Below are 20,748 nucleotides of genomic sequence, written 5' to 3' on the forward strand. Positions count from 1 at the left end.
GTGTTAACTGCAAACATCAAACTCCTCTCCAAGGGAAAGAGTGAGAGGCTTGTAGTCCCAATATCCCTTTGGTTTACAACCTCAGCTGAATGACATCAATATCTGCAGAACCGGGCAGGGTTCTTTTGCGTGTGTGTGTGTGTGTGTGTGTGTGTGTGTGTGTGTGTGTGTGTGTGTGTGTGTGTGTGTGTGTGTGTGTGTGTGTGTGTGTGTATGTATGTGTGTTTGTGTGTGTGCCTGTAAGTAAGCATGTCACTGTTAGTCTTCACCTGTTGTTTACAAACACCTTTGTAAACAACAGGTGTAGACTAACAGTGACATGCTTACTTACAGGTCCTTCCAAACAATGCAGAGAGAAAAATAGAACAATTATAGAAAGATAGTGACACGGGGAATAAATACACAATGAGTAATAACTTGGCTATATACATGGGGTACCAGTACCGAGTCGATGTACAGTGGTACGAGGTAATTAAGGTTGACATGTACTGTGGCTTGCGAAAGTATTCTCCCCCCTTCACATTTTTCTTCTTTGTTGCCTTACAACCTGGAATTAAAATATATTTTTGGGGAATTTGTATCATTTTGATTTACACAACATGCCTACCACTTGGAAGATGAAAAATATTTTTTTATTGTGAAACAAACATGAAATAAGACAAAAAAAAATAACCTTGAGCATGCATAACTATTCACCCCCCAAAGCCAATACTTTGTAGAGCCACCTTTTGCAGGAATTACAGCTGCAAGTCTCATGGGGTATGTCTCTATAAGCTTGGCACATCTAGCCACTGGATGTTTTGCCCATTTATCAAGGCAAAAATGCTCCAGCTCCTTCAAGTTGGATGGGTTCCGCTGGTGTACAGCAAGCTTAAAGTCATACCACAGATTCTCAATTGGATTGAGGTCTGGGCTTTGACTAGGCCATTCCATGCCATTTAAATGTTTCGCCTTAAACCACTCAAGTGTTGCTTTAGCAGTATGCTTAGGGTCATTGTCCTGCCGGAAGGTGAACCTCCGGCCCAGTCTCAAATCTCTGGAAGACTGAAACAGGTTTCCCTCAAGAATTTCCCTGTATTTAGCGCCATCCATCATTCCTTCAATTCTGACCAGTTTTCCAGGACCTGCCGATGAAAAACATCCCCACACCATGATGCTGCCACCACCATGCTTCACTGTGGGGATGTTATTCTTGGGGGTATGATAGGTGTTGGGTTTGTGCCAGACATAGCGTTTTCCATGATGGCCAAAAAGCTACATTTTAGTCTCATCTGACAGAGCCCTTCTTCCATATGTTTGGGGAATCTCCCACATGCCTTTTGGCGAACACAAAACGTGTTTGCTTTTTTCTTCTTTAAGCAATGGCTTTATTTTGGCCACTCTTCCATAAAGCCCAGCTCTGTGGAGTGTACAGCTTAGTGGTCCTATGGACAGATACTCCAAACTCCGCTGTGGAGCTTTGCAGCTCCTTCAGGGTTATCTTTGGTCTCTTTGTTGCCTCTCTGGTTAATGCCCTCCTTGCCTGGTCCGTGAGTTTTGGTGGGCGGCCCTCTCTTGGCAGGTTTGTTGTGGTGCCATATTCTTTCCATTTTTTAATGGTGCTCTGTGGGATGTTCAAAGTTTCGGATACTTTTTTATAACCCAACCCTGATCTGTAATTCTCCACAACTGTCTGGAGAGCTCCTTGGTCTTCAAGGTGCCGCGTGCTTGGTGGTGCCCCTTGCTTAGTGATGTTGCAGACTCTGGGGCCTTTCAGAACAGGTGTGTATATACAGTTGAAGTCGGAATTTAAGTTTAAGTCTGATTCATCCTTGGGAGCAATATCTAAATGCCTGAAGGTACCACGTTCATCTGTACAAACAATAGACGCAAGTATAAACACCATGGGACCACACAGCCGACATACCGCTCATGAAGGAGACACAGTTCTGTCTCCTAGAGATGAACGTACTTTGGTGCGAAAAGTGCAAATCAATCCCAGAACAACAGCAAAAGGACCTTGTGAAGATGCTGGAAGAAACAGGTACAAAAGTATCTATATCCACAGTAAAACGAGTCCTATATCGACATAACCTGAAAGGCCGCTCAGCAAGGAAGAAGCCACTGCTCCAAATCCGCCATAAAAAAAACAGACTTCGGTTTGCAACTGCACATGGGGACAAAGATCATACTTTTTTGAGAAATGTCCTCTGGTCTGATGAAACAAAAATAGAACTGTTTGGCCATAATGACCATTGTTTTGTTTGGAGGAAAAGGGGGAGGCTTGCAAGCCAAAGAACACTATCCCAACCGTGAAGCACAGGGGTGGCAGCATCATGTTGTGGGGGTGCGTTGATGCAGGAGGGACTGGTGCACTTCACAAAATAGATGGCATCATGAAGGAGGAAAATGATGTGGATATATTGAAGCAACATCAAGACATCAGTCAGGAAGTTAAATCTTGGTCGCAAATGGGTCTTCCAAATGGACAGTGACCCCAAGCATACTTCCAAAGTTGTGGCGAAATGGCTTAAGGACAACAAAGTCAAGGTATTGGAGTGGCCATCACAAAGCCCTGACCTCAATCCTATAGAAAATTTGTGGGCAGATCTGAAAAAGTGCATGCGAGCAAAGAGGCCTACAAACCTGACTCACTTACACCAGCTCTGTCAGGAGCTGGTGGGAAGCTTGTGGAAGGCTACTTCTGGTGGGAGGCTTGTGGAAGGCTACCCGAAACGTTTGACCCAAGTTAAACAATTTAAAGGCAATGCTACCAAATACTAATTGAGTGTATGTAAACTTCTGACCCACTGGGAATGTGATGAAAGAAGTAAAAGCTGAAATAAATCATTCTCTCTACTATTATTCTGACATTTCACATTCTTACAATAAAGTGGTGATCCTAACTGACCTAAGACAGGGAGTTGTTACTAGGATTAAATGTCAGGAATTGTGAAAAACTGAGTTTGAATGTATTTGGCTAAGGTGTTGTCACGTCCTGACCATAGAAAGCTGTTATTATCTATGGTAGAGTAGGTCAGGGCGTGACAGTTTTTTTCTTCTAGTTTAGATTTTCTATGTTGTTATGTTCTAGTCTTTGTATTTCTATGTTGGGCTTTTTTGGGATGATCTCCAAATAGAGGCAGCTGGTCATCGTTGTCTCTAATTGGAGATCATACTTAAGTAGTTGTTTTTCCCACCTGGGTTTGTGGGAGGTTGTTTGATAGTTATGTATGCGTGTAGTTTGTATCGGTGTGCAATGGGTTATTTTTTACCCATGTTATTTGTGTACTTTGATTTTGGAGTTTGTTTTTTTGTTAATTAAAATACTCCAGTTTAACCAAGTTGGTTTCTCCTGCGCCTGACTTCCCTGCCACCTACAAACACGACTATGACAGGTGTATGTAAACTTCCAACTTCAACTGTATATACTGAGATCATGTGACAGATCATGTGACACTTAGATTGCACACAGGTGGACTTTATTTAATTAATTATGTGACTTCTGAAGGTATTTGGTTGCACCAGATCTAATATAGGGGCTTCATAACAAAGGGGGTGAATACATATGCACACACCACTTTTCCAATTTGTATTTGTAAGAACTTTTTTAAAGAAGTTATTTTTTTTATTTCACTTCACCAATTTGGACTATTGTGTGTATGTCCATTACATGAAATCCAAATAAAAATCCATTTAAATGACAGGTTGTAATGTAACAAAATTGGGAAAACGCCAAGGGGGATGAATAGTTTTGCAAGGCACTGTATAGGTAAGGGTAAAGTTACTAGGCAACAGGATATATAATAAGCAGTAGTAGCAGCGTATGTGATGAGTCAAAAGAGGGTCACTGCAGATAGTCGGGTAACTATTTAGCAGTCTTATGGCTCGGAGGCAGAAGCTGTTCAGTCAGGATTCTGTTGGTTCCTGACTAGACACCACCACACTGCTCTGGCCTAGGCTGCAGCTGCCTACTATCAAATGTTGGCACTGACTCCTTTCCTCCAAAAATAGATTCTGCTGAAAGATCTGCAAATCAGCATCGCCGCGTATTGAAACCCTGCTTGAAAGCAAAGGAAATGCATTTGGACTGCGAAGCTAGCGCCGTATGTCCACGCTTTCCCCGGCTGTTGATATCGCGTTTGATTGTGTCTGTCCTTTCCTCGCTCTTTCAGAGATAAGCAGGAAACAGGCAGGCGGTGCGGAGTGGATTTAAAAACCCTTCACAGAGTTCTGAGTTTAGGAGTGCATCCCAAATGACATTTTTCCTATATAGTGTGCTACTTTTTAACAGCCAAGTAGACGAGTAACAAAAGTCAGAAATAGCGATAAAATTAATCACTTACCTTTGATGATCTTCATATGGTTACACTCACAAAACTCCCAGTTACCCAATAAATGTTTGTTTTGTTCGATCAAGTCCCTCTTTATATCCAAAAACCTCAAATCTGTTTGCGCGTTTTGTTCAGTAAAACACTGTCTCAAACAACATCCGGTGAAATTTCAGAGCGTGAAACTCAACAAAACAGAAATTCTCATAATAAACATACATAAAAGATACAAGTGTTATACACCAGCTTAAAGATAAACGTCTTGTTAATCCAACCGCAGTGTCAGATTTCAAAAAGGCGCGTGACTGGGAGCGCGCCTTTCTTGTTTCTCCTTTTCTATTGATGAAGATATTGTCCGGTTGAAATATGATCGATTATTTATGACAAAAACAACTTGAGGGTTGATTATAAACATTGTTTGGCATGTTTCTACGAACCTTTATGGTATATTTAGATTTTTTGTCTGTCTTTTGTGACCGTGCTTTGTTCCAATGGAATACTGAACAAAACGCACCAACAAAACGGAGGTTTTTGGACATAAAGAAGGACATTATCGAACAAAACTAACATTTATTGTGTAACAAACTAATTGTGTAACAAAATGGAGGTTTTTGGATATAAAGAGGGACTTGATCGAACAAGGATTACTTTATCCTATCCTAGGTATTCCTTAAAGAGGTGGGGTTTCAGGTGTCTCCGGAAGGTGGTGATTGACTCCGCTGTCCTGGCGTCGTGAGGGAGCTTGTTATATATATGTCACCTGAAGTAAATGTACCGTTAATCCCTGTCATTTGGTTACATTAATTTATTACAGTCATTTACCATTCTCATTCTCAGAGTGGAAACATTGTTTGCAGAGTTCACAACCTGCTACACTTGTGAGAAACAAGTTTTGGTTTATTTCATAACTATTTATGAGATTTGTAAAAAGAAATTCATTGTCTTTTCTTTGGAGTTCTCCACATGAGCATGTGTCTGGTTTCTCTGGCAGCGGTCCAAACACATAAAATACACACCCTCATCCACTTACCCTCGCCTTATGCCCTTGGGGGAATCCCCGTTGCCATCTTGGCGGGTGGTCCAAATGATTAGCCAAGCAAGGGAAGTTTGCAAAATAAGCCATTCAGCCCTCGTTTTTAGGTGGCTTTGGGAGTGTACAGTTGTGTTCACTCCGGGGCCTGAAACTCCCCATAATTCAATTCGCGGCAATTGTACATCCGCTAAGAAAAGTCAGCTACTAATGCATATGACGGCACAAGCAAGTCTCTAAAAAGTTTATGTTTTTGTTTGGTTGTCTTTTGGAAATTGTAGAAATAAAACATTTTCCTTCTTCAGAAGTTCCAGCTAGGCAGCCTAACATTAGTTAGCTAATTAATTTGCTAGCTATCATACAGTAGGTGTTTATTAATAATTATATATTTAATATAAGTAGACATGCACTCATAATTGACTGTAGCACATGTAAAACAAGCTACCGGTGGCTGAAAACACAATCATCTCCGGATGAACGAGTGACGAATTTCTGGCCAAGGGTGGTCCATTTAAAAATCATTCCTTCCACCCTCGCCTCTTGCCCTGCAAGTGTATACTCGTCAGACCTCATGATACGTCATCAGAAGTGTCCACTTAATTTGAGGGCTGAGGGGATAGGGTGTGTCTTTTAAGTGTTTGGACTGCAACCACTGTCCTAATAATGTTGAGGGAGAGCGTGCACCTGAGCACACATAGACGTACTTGGCCTGCTGCATGGAAATGTGGGAATTATATATATATTTTTTTTTACATCGACTGCTAATGATAATATATTAGAACTATAATTCCTCACTATCGGAAAAAGTTATTGGAAAAATCCTTCCAACAATCTCCCCCTTGATAATCACCAATCCTCAGTGTGAAAGAGCAATGGAAGTTATAGGCCTGTTGCTTCATTGGCCTATAGACTATGAGTTCCATGCGCTCATTTCTTTAGTTCCTTTAGTTCCATGCGCTCATTTCTTTAGTTCCTTTAGTTCCATGCTCTCATTTCTTCATATGGCAAAGGCTGTTGATCTTGAGGTGACTTTTAACTTTTAGAATTTTATCATTTTAATTCTGAATTTTATGATTAACCACGTGACAATGCTTTTCCGAAACTGAAACGTTATTATTGAAATGGAACTGTTCCATGAAAAAGCGCCTAGGAAAAAAAGATAACGCATAAGACATCTTTTGTTTACGTATATCTACAATGCTTTTTATTGTAATTTCTGCTCGGCATCAGACTAATTTCCACTCAAATGAGAATTCACGCACGGACATTTTATCAGCAGACAACACATCCTACTTTTCTACGGTAAAATGCAAGAGTAACTTTAAGAAAAACATTAGGAAATGTATCTGGCTACATTCTTTCTACAATAAACAGAAATATGATGTCCATGCATAGTTTTTTAATTGATTGCTCATTTAGCCTACTTGTGTGGCTGACAGCAAAATAGCGTTGCACATCTGTTGTTAACTGATGAAAATGAAGCTATTTTCTGCCGAATGTGTTACACGAATGTATTTTCTGTTAAGGAAAACTATAGTTGCACGTCCCTGATCACTCAATTGAATAATACCCCCACTGTTGACCCCTGTCAATACACAGCTGGACTCACCTGCTCCCGCTTTCTCCAGTTGTGCTATTTACAAACAAACACGTGACTGAACTACGGTAAGCTTCATAATGTAAAATAATGTTATAGGTGGAATGAAGAACGCAATCTTCTAACATATTGCACAAGTTAACTGCAGGTATTTACTTAAAAAGTAGTTACAAATATTAAAATGTATAGTAAAACATCAAAGAAATAGTTTCAACAATATTGATGGTATTGAAAAACCAAATACCCTGGTATACTGAATATATGGTATACCGCCTGCGCCTAGTGAGGTCTGATTTAGGATCATACTGTCTGTCTGATAAGGAGGCACTGTTATAGTAATGCTAGAGTTGTGACCTGTGGGTCTACAACCCACTGCTCCATTACTATAAAACCAGGGCTGCATTTATCACTGGGTGAAAATAATCCCTTCCTCTCTCTCTCCCAGAGCAGAGATGTGTCCTGCTGCAGCCACACAGTCCTAATTGCTTGCCTTTTTGCTCCAAGTTCCTGTGAAATGAGGAAGGCAGCTGGGGAGAAGAGAGCCTGTGTCCTTTTGTCTCTTCCCTCAGGAAAAGGGTTTAACCCACAGCCCAGAGAAACAGTGATGGGCCTGGCCAGATTCTCAGATGTCTCTTTTCAGAGACTCTGCTTATAGTTATGGTCTCGTGGTGTGGGTGGGTGGGTTTTTGCAGCGTTGGCAGTTTCAGTGCTGCATTGAACGTCACAATGAATAGGATGCTTTGTCACAGAGCATTGGAGCTCCCTCCCTCCCCATCGCTCTGTCTGTCTGTCTGTCTGTCTGTCTGTCTGTCTGTCTGTCTGTCTGTCTGTCTGTCTGTCTGTCTGTCTGTCTGTCTGTCTGTCTGAGCTCCTGTCACGGTAAACAACTGACTTTATTTTAATATTCAGGGAAAATTAGTGATTTTACGAGCAGATTAATATTTTATCAGGGATTACAGGGGTTTGGAGATGCCTGCTCAGCGGTTTTGCCTAACCATTCGGGAGGAGGAGTACAGTACTATGGACAGAGAGCCTTGTGAATGGAGTGTGTGTGTGTGTGTGTGTGTGTGAGAGAGAGAGAGAGCCTGGTTGTGCTTAAGGAGGGGATTAAGCATCTCTGGCCACTCTAAGGGATTAGGAGAGGATGGATTGAGGTGCCTGGTCCCTAGGCCTCTCATCCACAAACACCAATTACACAGCGAGGAGCTACGACTCTAACAGCCAGATAGGTCACTCAACCGGAACTGTTCCGGAATGAGGGCTGTGCTGAGACAGGAAATAGACCATCCCAGAAGGCAAGGAAAACATGATTAATCACATTGAGTTTCTATTGTAGTTAGAGAGTCACTCACAGGTCTATTGTTTCCTCTATCTCTATGAGGCAATTAATGACTTTGCCATAGCAACAGAAAGTTCAGTTTAATAATTCTATTATCACTAGTGACGTCTTGATTATTGAACTGGCCCCAATTTGGTTTAATTGGGAGATTTTCTCATCTCATTCAAATTACTTTCCCATTCCTTTTGATTCCAAACCTGTGATCAGCTGGAGAATGCTCAATCAGACCTGTCTCAGCAAATGCAGAAGTCTGAAAGCCTGCTTTCATAGTATAATATTAGACACATCCATTTTCTGCCTAACTTCTTCTTCGCACCGAGCATCCTTTCTCAAACGGTGAGTTGACCTGCTATAGCATCTTGCCGGAGTCTTAGAGTATGTACAGTGAGGGGAAAAAGTATTTGATCCCCTGCTGATTTTGTATGTTTGCCCACTGACAAAGAAATGATCAGTCTATAATTTTAATGGTAGGTTTATTTGAACAGTGAGAGACAGAATAACAACAAAAAAATCCAGAAAAATACATGTAAAAGATGTTATAAAATGATTTGCATTTTAATGAGGGAAATAAGTATTTGACCCCTCTGCAAAACATGACTTAGTTCTTGGTGGCAAAACCCTTGTTGGCAATCACAGAGGTCAGATGTTTCTTGTAGTTGGCCACCAGGTTTGCACACATCTCAGGAGGGATTTTGTCCCACTCCTCTTTGTAGATCTTCTCCAAGTCATTAAGGTTTCGAGGCTGATGTTTGGCAACTCGAACCTTCAGCTCCCTCCACAGATTTTTTATGGGATTAAGGTCTGGAGACTGGCTAGGCCACTCCAGGACCTTAATGTGCTTCTTCTTGAGCCACTCCTTTGTTGCCTTGGCCGTGTGTTTTGGGTCATTGGCATGCTGGAATACCCATCCACAACCCATTTTCAATGCCCTGGCTGAGGGAAGGAGGTTCTCACCCAAGATTTGATGGTACATGGCACCGACCATCATCCCTTTGATGTGGTGAAGTTGTCCTGTCCCCTTACCAGAAAAACACCCCCAAAGCATAATGTTTCCACCTCCATGTTTGACGGTGGGGATGGTGTTCTTGGGGTCATAGGCAGCATTCCTCCTCCTCCAAACACAGCGAGTTGAGTTGATGCCAAAGAGCTCCATTTTGGTCTCATCTGACCACAACACTTTCACCCAGTTGTCCTCTGAATCATTCAGATGTTCAGGGGGACCTTGCGGGCGCTGCAGGATTTCAGTCCTTCACGGCGTAGTGTGTTACCAATTGTTTTCTTGGTGACTATGGTCCCAGCTGCCTTGAGATCATTTACAAGATCCTCCCGTGTTGTTCTGGGCTGATTCCTTACCGTTCTCATGATCATTGCAACTCCACGAGGTGAGATCTTGCATGGAGCCCCAGGCCGAGGGAGATTGACAGTTCTTTTGTGTTTCTTCCATTTGCGAATAATGGCACCAACTGTTGTCACCTTCTCACCAAGCTGCTTGGCGATGGTCTTGTAGCCCATTTCAGCCTTGTGTAGGTCTACAATCTTGTCCCTGACATCCTTGGAGAGCTCTTTGGTCTTGGCCATGGTGGAGAGTTTGGAATCTGATTGATTGATTGCTTCTGTGGACATGTGTCTTTTATACAGGTAACAAACTGAGATTAGGAGCACTCCCTTTAAGAGTGTGCTCCTAATCTCAGCTCGTTACCTGTATAAAAGACACCTGGGAGCCAGAAATCTTTCTGATTGAGTGGGGGTCAAATACTTATTTCCCTCATTAAAATGCAAATCAATATATACCATTTTTTGACATGCGTTTTTCTGGATTCTTTTGTTGTTATTCTGTCTCTCACTGTTCAAATAATCCTACCATTAAAATTATAGACTGATCATTTCTTTGTCAGTGGGCAAACGTACAAAATCAGCAGGGGATCAAATACTTTTTCCCCTCACTGTATGTATGGTTGTGGTAGAACCATATGGCTGTACAGTATATTAGCTGTGTCCATTGTGGTGTCTTGCTGTGGGGAATAATGTTAGCAGCACTCTAGAGCAGACATATATCAGCTTCTTAGAGGTGATTAGCATTGCGGAAGCTCTCTGTAGAGGGGAGCCTTTGATGTTAGTGCTCATCATTTTTCTTTGCAGTAAGTACATGTGCAGTTTTCACCACGGCTCAGTGCAACCCTCTGCTGCTATCTGTGTGTGTGTGTGTGTGTGTGTGTGGGGGGGTTGTGTGTGAACATACACTGGAGGGGAATGTAGTGAAAGCTGATTACGCTTCAGTCAGAGCCCATGCCTCTCAGGGTCATTATGGTAACCAGCCTTAAGGACTTAAACAATCAAGGCTGTGTCAAACTGGAGCGCTGTGAGGAGAAACTAATACCGTCTGTTCTAGGTTAGCGCCATCACGGTAGAGCAGGGGTGTCAAACTCATTCCATGGAAGGCCTAGTGTCTGCAGATTTTAGTTTTTTCCTTTCAATTAAGACCTAGACAACCAGGTGAGGGGAGTTCTTTACTAATTAGTGACCTTAATTCATCAGTCAAGTACAAGGGAGGAGCAAAAACCCGCAGACACTCGGCCCTCCGTGGAATGAGATTGACATGTTCCATAGAGGGAGGGAGAGATGGCGGAAAGGGAACAGAGATATATAAGGAGGGAATTAAATAAAAGAGAGAGAGAGATGGAGAGAGGCAGAGAAAGAGAAAGGGGGAATAAGTGAGAGAGAGAGAGAGAGAGAGAGGCAGAGAAAGCGAGAGCGTAGTGTGATGTTAGTGTGGTTAAGTCTCTGCAGTCAGCCAACAATGGAATCATGCAGCAGCTGTATTGTTTACTGGGAACAGGAATCAGTCTCAGAAGCCCTATTTCTTTACTCCAACAATGCCTGTGTGTGTGTTGTGTTTTCTGTGTGTTGTCTACCCAGCGCAACCCTGGGCAATATAAGCTGCTCACTCATATTCACCGGGGATGGGCTATGCTTAACTTAATGGCAAGTCATCAACCTTTCAGTCCGTCTGGTGCACAAAATAAATTATTAGGGTGAAGTCGAAGACTTCTGCTGTGGGACAGATATTTGTTCTGACCATCAACTTTGTCTGTTTATACGCCTATGTGTTGAGCCTGTTGAATAGACACCCTAATCAGGTAGTAGACCTTAGAAATATTGAAATGATGAAAGCAGAGACAAACCACAGGTATGTACAGTATGTTACTGTAACCCTTTGCTGATCACTCTAACGTCACCTCCTCTCTGTGTTGTGTTCAGGAAAGACCAGCACCTGCTGTCCAGTGTGAACTGCTGGTACTTGGTACTGAACCAGACCAGGAGGGAAAGCAGGGACCACGCCACCCTCAACGACATCTACACCAACAATGTCATCGTCCGCCTCGCCCAGATCAGCGAGGACGTCATCCGCCTCTTCAAGAAGGTCTGTCTGTCATCCTTCTGTCCGTCTGCCTGTCTCGCTTTCTGTTTACTCCTCTCCTTATCACCTGTGCTCATGTGTTCAGAGTTGAAGATACAAATGAGCACTATCTTTTCTCGTTTGTTTGCTGACCAGTAATGGGCATGATGTGGATTCTCCTTTCTCTAGATCCTAATCATATACAAATAACACCAGACCTCATTGCTCTTTTGCTTAAGGTTACGACCACATTCAAACCAGTTTTCACCTGAGCCTTTGAAATGAGTCTGAAAGAAACCAATGTTCCTCTATTCTTTCCATATTCCATCTTTAGTATACAGATTGATGGTTGAGACTATGTGAGCAGTGATGTTTTTTGAGAAGCTACATTATCAGCTGACCCGTATTCCAGCACATTGGATTTGTATACATCTGTCGGGCATAAATAAGTTCCATGTGGCCTGTGGAGTAGTAGTGCAGTAGTAGGGTTAAGATGGAGCAGGGTAGGGTACCCCCTGGCCCCCTAACCACCCATGGGCCCCTGCTGGTGTGAGCAGCGTCTGGCCCTGTGTCAGCACATAGCAGAGATGACTGAGGTCTAACCCAAACACCAGACCCCTGTTTACACCTGGCAGGCTTTCCTAGAGGTGAGACCCAACCCGCGTTGCCAGCCTCCATTCACACACTAGTGTGTGTGTGTGTGTGTGTGTGTGTGTGTGTGTGTGTGTGTGTGTGTGTGTGTGTGTGTCAGCAGGAATGTGAATGGGGGAAACAAGCAACACATGCTTTAGGGAGCACCAGTCAGGGCTGAAAACAGAACAACACAGCCTCCTGTTAGTCAGTAAAGTTCCCTCAAGTAGCTTTTCCTCTGGCTGGTAATATGAATGGAGCTACACGTCCTTGCTGGCAGGCCTCGCGGTGACAATGGATAACATGTCAAAGAAATATGCTGCCTAGCTTTGTAGCTGTCAAGTAAATGAATGGAGGAGAGAGCTGAATAGGCTACAAGTCGATCAAGCAGCCCCGATGATGAAAGAAAGACCCGGTGTTGCCCAAGATTTCTGATATCCAGATAGTCATAAATGAATACTCCATAAATAGGGCCATGAGTTTTTCCTGACCATGTGTCATCTTTATGTCATCTAACCTTTGACCTGACCACGGAAAAACTCTGGGCCTTTTCTAGACCGGATCTGTTCTGGGAAAAATACACAGGTCTTTGTTGTAGTATTTCTCTCTTCAGTTAGGTGTTCTCTGTTGGAGGTTTAGTAGCCTCTGAGTCTGGTTGATTTTGTCAGCCAATCAAATCTGCTCTACAGTCAGAGGTTCCATATCTAGAAAGTGAAGTGAGACATTTCTAATCAATGCAAAATGGAATAAAAATGACGTAATTAAAAGTTCGCTAAATGAGAAGGTGTGGGCTACAACGAACAACCAACACGAAGGCTGTTGTTCTGAATCATGGTGTTATATGTTCACAAGGATGGGGAGTGAAGCATATTGTAGCCTCAATTAGCTAGTTAGCTAGCTGGCTAACTTGGCTAGCTCAGCTGGCTAACTCAGCTGGCTAACTCAGCTGGCTAACTCAGCTGGCTAACTCAGCTGGCTAACTCAGCTATCTTCTCTACATCGATTTGATGCAGTCAAGACAGGCACTGTCATGGGATGATAAGAGAACCAGCATCTAACGTTACAAATTTGTCTGACTAGCTAGCGCAAGCCATCGTGGCTACTTTTTAGTCTCGCTCTCCTTCTCACAAACATATATACACCGGCCCCTCCTCCGCACGCTGCTGTAGAAGCAGCAGAACAGTCTGCAAAAAAAACCACGTTATTTCGACTATACGGATATCCCAAAACAGTGGCAAACCGCTGCTAAATTGTTGCCGCCGCTGCAAAAAATATGATGTAATTGAAAAAATATATATATTTCTGCTGACATACTTTTATAGTCGTTGATTCAATGATTGAAAGTCTATGGGAACATCTAGCATGTCCCCCCGCTGCACTTGTCACCACTGCTGAAAAATATGCTACACTGTGATTGTCTAGGTCGGTGCTTCCCAACCAGGGGTACTTGGACCCTTGGGGATACTTGGCCTATCCACAAGGGGTTCTTGAGAAGACTTATGAGACCCTAGACCTACTGGTAAAATGGGGGTGCTTCAGGGGTACTCTGGCAGAGCAAAATTCAGTTGGTGGTACAGTAACAGAAAATAGTTGGGAACCACTGGTCTAGGTTGCCTGTCTGGTATGGTAATGTCTGGTTTCTCACATCCGTGGGAACATTATCAAGGTCTCACAATCTGTTTAACAAAGAAGTAATTGACGATTTTACAGGTAATTAGGTAAAATTGTAAGGTAGTTATTGGTGTTTAAAGTACCTATGTCAAGCCATGGCTCAGTCGAGAACTGCAAGATCCCCGGGGGGTGCACAGTTCAAAATTTGGTCAAGAAAAATAGAACAAACAATTCAATCAGGCTGTGTTCATTTTTTTCTCTATTTTTAGAGAGATAAGAGAGAATTTCATGAATGTATTATTTTTGTCTCGACAGCCAGAGCAGTTTTAGGCCAGCGCTATCTGACTTGACACATCCATATTCTTACTTGTCCACTCTCTGCTCTGCTCCCTCAGTGCCTCTGCAGTACATTCTCTCTCTGCACTATGTCTGACATCAGAGCCACCCATGCATACAAATGCCATTCACCAGCTGCCAGGAGGCTTTCACATATTTCTCACAAAATAAGCTTCCCACTTATCATGTTCAGGCCAAGGAACTTTCATATCTGATTTAACATAACATATTTCCTGTCCTCCTTGGGAGTTTTGATGATGAAGGTAAAATAAAATAACAATTTGCCTAGCTCTCTCTCTCTCTCTCTCTCTCTCTCTTGCTCTCTTGCGCTCTCTCACTCTCACTCTCTCGCTCTCACTCTCACTCTCTCGCTCTCTCTCACTCTCTCGCTCTCTCTCTCACTCTCTCTCTCTCTCTCTCTCTCTCACTCTCTCTGGCTCGCTATCTTTGCTCAGTATAGTTTAAAGGGCGGACCACAGAGGGACGCACAAACATTGTCCAATCAAAGAAAGCTCAGAAAATTCCATCTCAGCTGGCGCCTCCTCCTGTTGCTATGAGCCCCTCCCTACATGATTGATTGCACATTCCAATTTTGACTCATCAGTCTGCGTATGTTAGGGCTTGGTTTTGATGGTTATAACTTCAACCTGGTTGGCATAACCCATACAAAAATAGATGATGTGCAGTCAATTATGAAAAGGGTGTGTGTCTGCCTTCAGGCAAGCTTACTTGCATCTACCTGTATCTCTCTCTCTCTCTCTCTCTCTCTCTCTGTGTTTGTGTGTGCATGTGTGTGTGCGTGCGTGTGTGCGTGTGTGTGTGCTCACATGTTTAGAGATTAGCCCTGGTGCTTGGCTCTGTGCTGTAGAGTCAGAGTGTAGCAGTGCTGCTGGCTCTATCGATCCCACAGTTTTACCCTCCATATGATTTATGTCCAGGGAGGGAAACCATAGCAGGCAGAACCATAACTCCTAGCAGACATGGAGACATAGGGACCATATATTAGATTTAGTATACCTAGAGCTAGGGCCTGGAACAGTATGGAGTCTTAGACAGCGGAGGCTATGGGTACACTGTGGAAGTGTGAAATGTCCTTTATGTGTGTGTGGGTAGTATTAAAGATACTGTTAACAATGAGTTAGAGTTTGAGATTAAATACTCAAGGTATGTGCTCTAGAATTTTTTTTTCCTGAAAAGGTTAGTCAGAGTCGTACTTCTGTGAAGTAATTAAAGGTGTTATATCCTTTGTGCCTACTTGATTTTCTGTAAAAACAGTAATGTGTGATGTGGGTGGATTCACATGCCCCTGTAGCCTCAGTCTAAGAACAGTTTGTTTTCTGTGGCATGTACCGCCATGCTAGCAATTACTTTCTCTCACTGAGCTCCCACAATACCAGGTGTGTTCCCCACACTCGTCATCACTAGATAGGTTGTGTGGGATGGGTGTAAGTGCTGCAGTATATTTGTCCTCTATAAAATACATTACTTATAGTCCTCCTCCATCTTGAAGGCTGATAGGAAACTGAATGTCACTGACAAGTCAAGCTTCCATCATTTACAGCTTATTTTTCAAGGCTCCTTTTGAAAAACAACACTACATGACATGACAAAATGACAATCTGGATATTAGTTGACAACAGGAAAAAGATGAAACGGCTGATTGTGCCTTTTCTCAGCTTGAGTCATTACTGATGTTATCTACTTAATAAATCAAACCAAATTGTATTAGTCACATGCGCCGAATACAACAGGTGTGAAATGATGGCGCCAGAGAGGAAGGCGCCAGCAATACCTTACAGTGAAATGCTTATTTACGAGACCCTAACCAACAATGCAGTTGAAACAAATATGGATAAGAATAAGAAATAAAAGTAACAAGTAATTAAAGCGCTGCAGTTAAATAACAATAGCGAGACTATATACAGGGGGGTACCAGTACAGAGTCAATGTGCGGGGGCACCGGTTAGTTGAGGTAATATGTACATGTAGGTAGAGTTATTAAAGTGACTATGCATAGATGATAACAACAAAGAGTAGCAGCGGTTTAAAAGAGGGGGAGGGGGGGGGGGCAATGCAAATAGTCTGGGTAGCCATTTAATTAGATGTTCAGGAGTCTTAAGGCTTGGGGGTAGAAGCTGTTTAGAAACCTCTTTGACCTAGAATTGGCGCTCCGGTCCTGCTTGCCGTGCAGTAGCAGAGAACAGTCTATGACTAGAGTGGCTGGAGTCTTTGCCAATTTCTAGGGCCTTCCTCTGACACCACCGGGTATAGAGGTCCTAGATGGCAGGAAGCTTGGCCCCAGTGATGTCCTGAGCCATTCGCACTACCTCTGTAGTGACTTGCGGTTGGAGGCCGAGCAGTTGCCATACCAGGCAGTGATGCAACCAGTCAGGATGCTCTCAATGGTGCAGCTGTAGAACCTTTTGAGAATCTGAGGACCCATGCCAAATCTTTTCAGTCTCCTGAGGGGGAATAGGTTTGCTTGGACCATGTTAGTTTGTTGGTGATGTGGAAGCTCTCAACCTGCTCCACTGCAGCCCCGTCGATGAGAATGGGGACGTGCTCGGTCCTCTTTTTCCTGTAGTCCACAATCATCTCCTTTGTCCTGGTCACATTGAGGGAGAGGTTGTTGTCCTGGCACCACACGGCCAAGTTTCTGACCTCCTCCCTATAGGCTCTCGTCATTGTCGGTGATCAGGCCTACCACTGTTGTGTCATCGGGCAAACTTAATGATGGTGTTGGAGTCGTGCCTGGCCGTGCAGTCATGAGTGAACAGGGAGTACAGGAGGGGACTGAGCATGCACCCGAGGGGCCCCTGTGTTGAGGATCAGTGTAGCGGATGTGTTGTTACCTACCCGTACCACCTTGGGGCGGCCCGTCAGGAAGTCCAGGATCCAGTTGCAGAGGGAGGTGTTTAGTCCAAGGGTCCTTAGCTTATTGATGAGCTTTGAGGGCACTGTGGTGTTGAACGCTGTGCTGTAGTCAATGAATGGCATCCTCACATAGGTGTTCCTTTTGTCCAGGTGGGAAAGGGGAGTGTGGGGTGCAATAGAGATTGCATCTTCTGTGGATCTGTTGGGGCGGTATGCAAATTGAGAGTGGGTCTAGGGTTTCTGGGATAATGGTGTTAATGTGAGCCATCACCAGCCTTTCAAAGCACTTCATGGCTACAGACGTGAGTGCTACGGATCAGTAGTCATTTAGGCAGGTTACCTTAGTGTTCTTGGGCACAGGGACTATGGTGGTCTGCTTGAAACATGTTGGTATTCTCAGACAGGGAGAGGTTGAACATGTCAGTGAAGACACTTGCCCGTTGGTCTGCGCATGCTCGGAGTACACATGCTGGTAATCCGTCTGGCCCTGCGGCCTTGTGAGTGTTGACCTGTTTAAAGGTCTTACTCACATCGACTGCGGAACAGCTGGTGCTCTCATGCATGTTTCAGTGTTATTTGCCTCGAAGCGAGCATAGAAGTAGTTTAGTTCATCTGGTATGCTCGTGTCACTGGGCAGCTCTCGGCTGTGCTTCCCTTTGTAGTCTGTAATGGTTTGCAAGCCCTGCCACATCCGACGAGCATCAGAGCCGGTGTAGTACGATTCGATCTTAGTCCAGTATTGATGCTTTGCCTGTTTAATGGTTCGTCAGATAGCATAGCGGCATTTTTTATAAGCTTCCGGGTTAGAGTCCCGCTCCTTGAAAGCGGCAGCTCTAGCCTTTAGCTCAGTGCGGATGTTGCCTGTAATCCATGGCTTCTGGTTGGGGTATGTACGTACGGTCACTGTAGGGACGACGTCATCGATGCACTTATTGATGAAGCCAATGAGTGATGTGGTGTAGTCCTCAATGCCATCGGCGGAATCCCGGAAAATGTTCCAGTCTGTGCCAGCAAAACAGTCCTGTAGCTTAGCATCTGCTTCATCTGACCAGTTTTTTTATTGATCTCGTCACTGGTGCTTCCTGCTTTAATTTTTGCTTGTAAGCAGGATTCAGGAGGATAGAATTATGGTCAGATTTGCCAAATGGAGGGCGAGAGAGAGCTTTGTATGCGTCTCTGTGTGTGGAGTATAGGTGGTCCAGAGTTCTTTTCCCTCTGATTGCACATTTAACATGCTGATAGAAATTTGGTGAAACGGATTTAAGATTCCCTGCATTAACATCCCCGGCTTCTAGGAGCGCCGCCTCTCGGTGAGCGTTTTCTTATGTCGGAATACAGCTCATTCAATGCTGTCTTAGTGCCAGCCTCAGTCTGTGGTGGTATGTAAACAGCTACGAACAATACAGATGAAAACTCTCTAGCCTACCTCAGGCGAACAATAGCTTGAGACTTCCTTAGATATCGTGTACCAGCTGTTATTTGCAAAAATACATAGTCCGCCGCCCCTTGTCTTACCAGACGCCTCTGTTCTATCCTGCCAGTACAGCGTATAACCAACCAGCTGAATGTTGATAGTGTCGTCGTTCAGCCACGACTCCGTGAAGCATAAGATATTATAGTTTTGAATGTCCCGTTGGTAGTTTAATCTTCCGCGTAGGTCATCGATTTTATTCTCCAAAGATTGCACGTTTGCTAGCAGAATGGAAGGAAGTGGGGGTTTATTTGAACGCCTATGAATTCTCAGAAGGCAGCCCGCCCTCTGGCCCCTTTTTCTCTCCCTCTTCACGCAATTCATGGGGATCTGGCCCTGTTCCCGAGAAAGCAGGATATCATTCGTGTCGGGCTCGTCAGACTCGTTAAAGGCGGAAAAAAAGGATTCTGCCAGTCCGTGGTGAGTAGGAGACGGTAATGGAAACATTATGTACAGAATAAGTAAAAACAATTGTTACAAACAACACAAATAAACAAACAAAAAAACACAATCGGTTGGGAACACGTAGAAGGTCAGCCTTCCTCTCTGGCACCATTTTACAAAGACATCTATTAACTACATGATTGTGTTTCACCACATCATATAGGCTAGTAATGTGGTAACACTATAAATGCTGATGTTGATTGTTCAGCCGTTTTGAGAGGGTGTTGTCTCAATCCATTCGGTGCGGATCAGAGGTGGCAGGTTAGAAGGAGAGGGATGTGACATTTACCCACCAAGCACCACAACTAAACAGCAGCTTTAACAGTCAGCAGTGCATCATCTGTAGCTAAACATAGCCCACGTGTAATAATCACAGGAAACGGCAGCGCGGGGTGGAATATAAAACCACACATACTCCAGCCCTCTTCAGACATAGAGGGAGAGAGGCCAGATGGGAAGTCCATTCACTAGTCTATGGGTTGATTGTGTTCCACTGGCTGGTCTGGCAGGCAGTCTCTCTTTTAGAGTAATGTATGTTTCTGTCCATCCATCACATGTACAGTGCCTTCGGAAAGTATTCAGACCCCTTGACTTTTTCCACATTTTGTTACGTTACAGCTTTATTCTAAAATGTATTAAATATTTTTTTCTACACACAATACCCCATAATGACAAATCAAAAACATGTTTTTATAAATTTTTGCTAATTTATTAAAAACTGAAATATTACATTTAACATAAGCATTCAGATACTTTACTCAGTACTATGTTGAAGCACCTTTGGCAGCGATTACAGCCTCGAGTCTTTTTGGGTATGATGCTACAAGCTTGGCATACCTGCATTTGGGGAGTTTCTCCCATTCTTCTCTGCAGTTCCTTTCATGCTTTGTCAGGTTGGATGGGGAGCATTGCTGCACAGCTATTTTCAGGTCTCTCCAGAGATATTTGATCGGGTTCAAGTCCAGGCTCTTGCTGGGCCACTCAAGGACATTGAGAGACTTGTCCCGAAGTCACTCCTGCATTGTCTTGGCTGTGTGCTTAGGGTTGTTGTCCTGTTGGTAGGTGAACCTTCGCCCTAGTCGGAGGTCCTGAGTGCTCTGGAGCAGTTTTTTAAATCAAGGATCTCTCTGTACTTTGCTCCCTTCATCTTTGCCTCGATCCTGACTAGTCTCCCAGTCCCTGCCGCTGAAAAACATCCCCAGAGCATTCTGCCACCACCATGCTTCACCATAGGGATGATGCCAGGTTTCCTCCGTGACGCTTGACATTCAGGTCAAAGAGTTCAATCTTGGTTTCATCAGACCAGAGAATCTTGTTTATCATTGTCTGAGAGTCTTTAGGTGCCTTCTGGCAAACACCAAGTGGGCTGTCATGTGCTTTTTACTGAGGAGTGGTTTTCGTCTGGCCACTCTACCTTAAAGGCCCTGATTGGTGGAGTGCTGCAGAGATGGTTATCCTTCTGGAAGGTTCTCCCATCTCCACAGAGGAACTCTAGAGCTCTATCAGAGTGACCATCGGGTTCTTGGTCACCTCCTTGACCAAGGCCCTTCTCCCCCAATTGCTCAGTTTAGCCGGGCTGGCCAGCTCTAGGAAGAGACTTTGTGGTTCCAAACTAATCAATTTAAGAATGACGGAGACCACTGTGTTCTTGGGGACCTTCAATGCTGCAGAAATATTTTGGGTAACCTTCCCCACATCTGTGCCTGTCT

At 43.8% G+C, this 20,748-nt stretch overlaps 1 protein-coding gene across 2 annotated transcripts in view; it reads left to right on the top strand.

The window, feature by feature from the left end:
* Positions 1-20,748, top strand: part of LOC106565583 (SLIT-ROBO Rho GTPase-activating protein 3) — a 123,478-nt gene that overhangs the window by 41,947 nt on the left and 60,783 nt on the right. For both annotated transcript variants that reach the window (XM_014132865.2, XM_014132866.2), the window contains exon 3: positions 11,535-11,697. In XM_014132865.2, the coding sequence (XP_013988340.1) occupies positions 11,535-11,697 (163 nt within the window). The remainder of the gene's footprint in view (positions 1-11,534; positions 11,698-20,748) is intronic.

This window comes from Salmo salar, chromosome ssa12 (genome assembly GCF_905237065.1).
Source record: "Salmo salar chromosome ssa12, Ssal_v3.1, whole genome shotgun sequence".
Taxonomy (NCBI): Eukaryota; Metazoa; Chordata; class Actinopteri; order Salmoniformes; family Salmonidae; genus Salmo; species Salmo salar.